General features: G+C 43.0%; 1 protein-coding gene across 1 annotated transcript; it reads left to right on the top strand.

Moving 5' to 3' along the window:
• Positions 1 to 3: 3 nt before the first annotated feature.
• LOC110034703 (copper transporter 6-like) lies at positions 4 to 579 on the top strand. Its single transcript, XM_020738947.1, has one exon. It carries the CDS (start codon positions 4 to 6, stop codon positions 391 to 393), a length of 390 nt encoding a protein of 129 aa, XP_020594606.1. The 3' UTR covers positions 394 to 579.
• The last annotated feature ends 379 nt before the right edge of the window (positions 580 to 958 follow it).

Below are 958 nucleotides of genomic sequence, written 5' to 3' on the forward strand. Positions count from 1 at the left end.
GGCATGATGCACATGACCTTTTTCTGGGGCGATCGTGTCCAGATCCTCTTCTCCGGCTGGCCCGGTGACCGCGGCTTCGGCGTCTATTTCTTCGCCCTCTTATTAGTTGCCATCGCCGCTGCCGCCGAGGAGGCCCTCTCTACCCTTTCTCGTCGCCTCGCCCAGTCTCCTACAGCCTCCCCTGGCTCCAGAGCTTCCGTTGGGTTTGCCCTCACAGCTCTCCACACACTGCGGATGGGCTTGCTCTACCTCGTGATGCTCGCCGTCATGTCATTCAACGTCGGCGTTCTCATCGCCGCTGTTGTCGGACACGCCGTCGGGTATTTCTTCGCCGGGAGCGGCACGTTCAACTGGACCCGACACGCCGATGGCCATGATTTCGCTAAGTGCTAGAAATATTAAATAAATTATCAGGCAATCAGGTATTTGCACTGTTTCTGTTAATTCTCGCTTCTGTTTTTGAACGTTGAAAAAACTAAATCTTTATCAATGATTTGTTCGGACTCTGATCATCTTATCTATTTTGCTGTGATGGAACATTGTATAAGTTAATTCATTGTGCCGATTTGGATTGGAATATTCTTTCGATAGTTCTTCTAACTACTTCACAATTTTTGTTTGTGTGATTTTGTTAAACTCCTAGGATTTTAGAAAGTTCTAATTATGCTTTGATGCTATTAAGTTGGGTTCATTCCCACTATATTGTTAGAGCTGTAAAGGTAAATAAAATTGAGAAATAAATTCAGCACAATTAAACAAATTAAAACAGATATAAGATTGAAATATTTGGAAGGGAGCCTTTTGGATGACCCTAACCTTAGAGTAGATCAAGTTTTCGATGAACTAATTTTCGGCTCTCTTTCTACTTTGGAGTTGCACATCTAACATGGCAAATTTGCAAAACTTTTAACTTAATGTGATTTCCCAGTGTTATGGTATGACTCATATATCATATAAG

Source organism: Phalaenopsis equestris, unplaced genomic scaffold (assembly GCF_001263595.1).
Source record: "Phalaenopsis equestris unplaced genomic scaffold, ASM126359v1 Scaffold192387, whole genome shotgun sequence".
NCBI lineage: Eukaryota > Viridiplantae > Streptophyta > Magnoliopsida > Asparagales > Orchidaceae > Phalaenopsis > Phalaenopsis equestris.

Bases quoted from the DNA above. Each gene is read 5' to 3' on its own strand.
- LOC110034703 (XM_020738947.1), top strand. From the start codon at position 4: ATGATGCACATGACCTTTTTCTGGGGCGATCGTGTCCAGATCCTCTTC.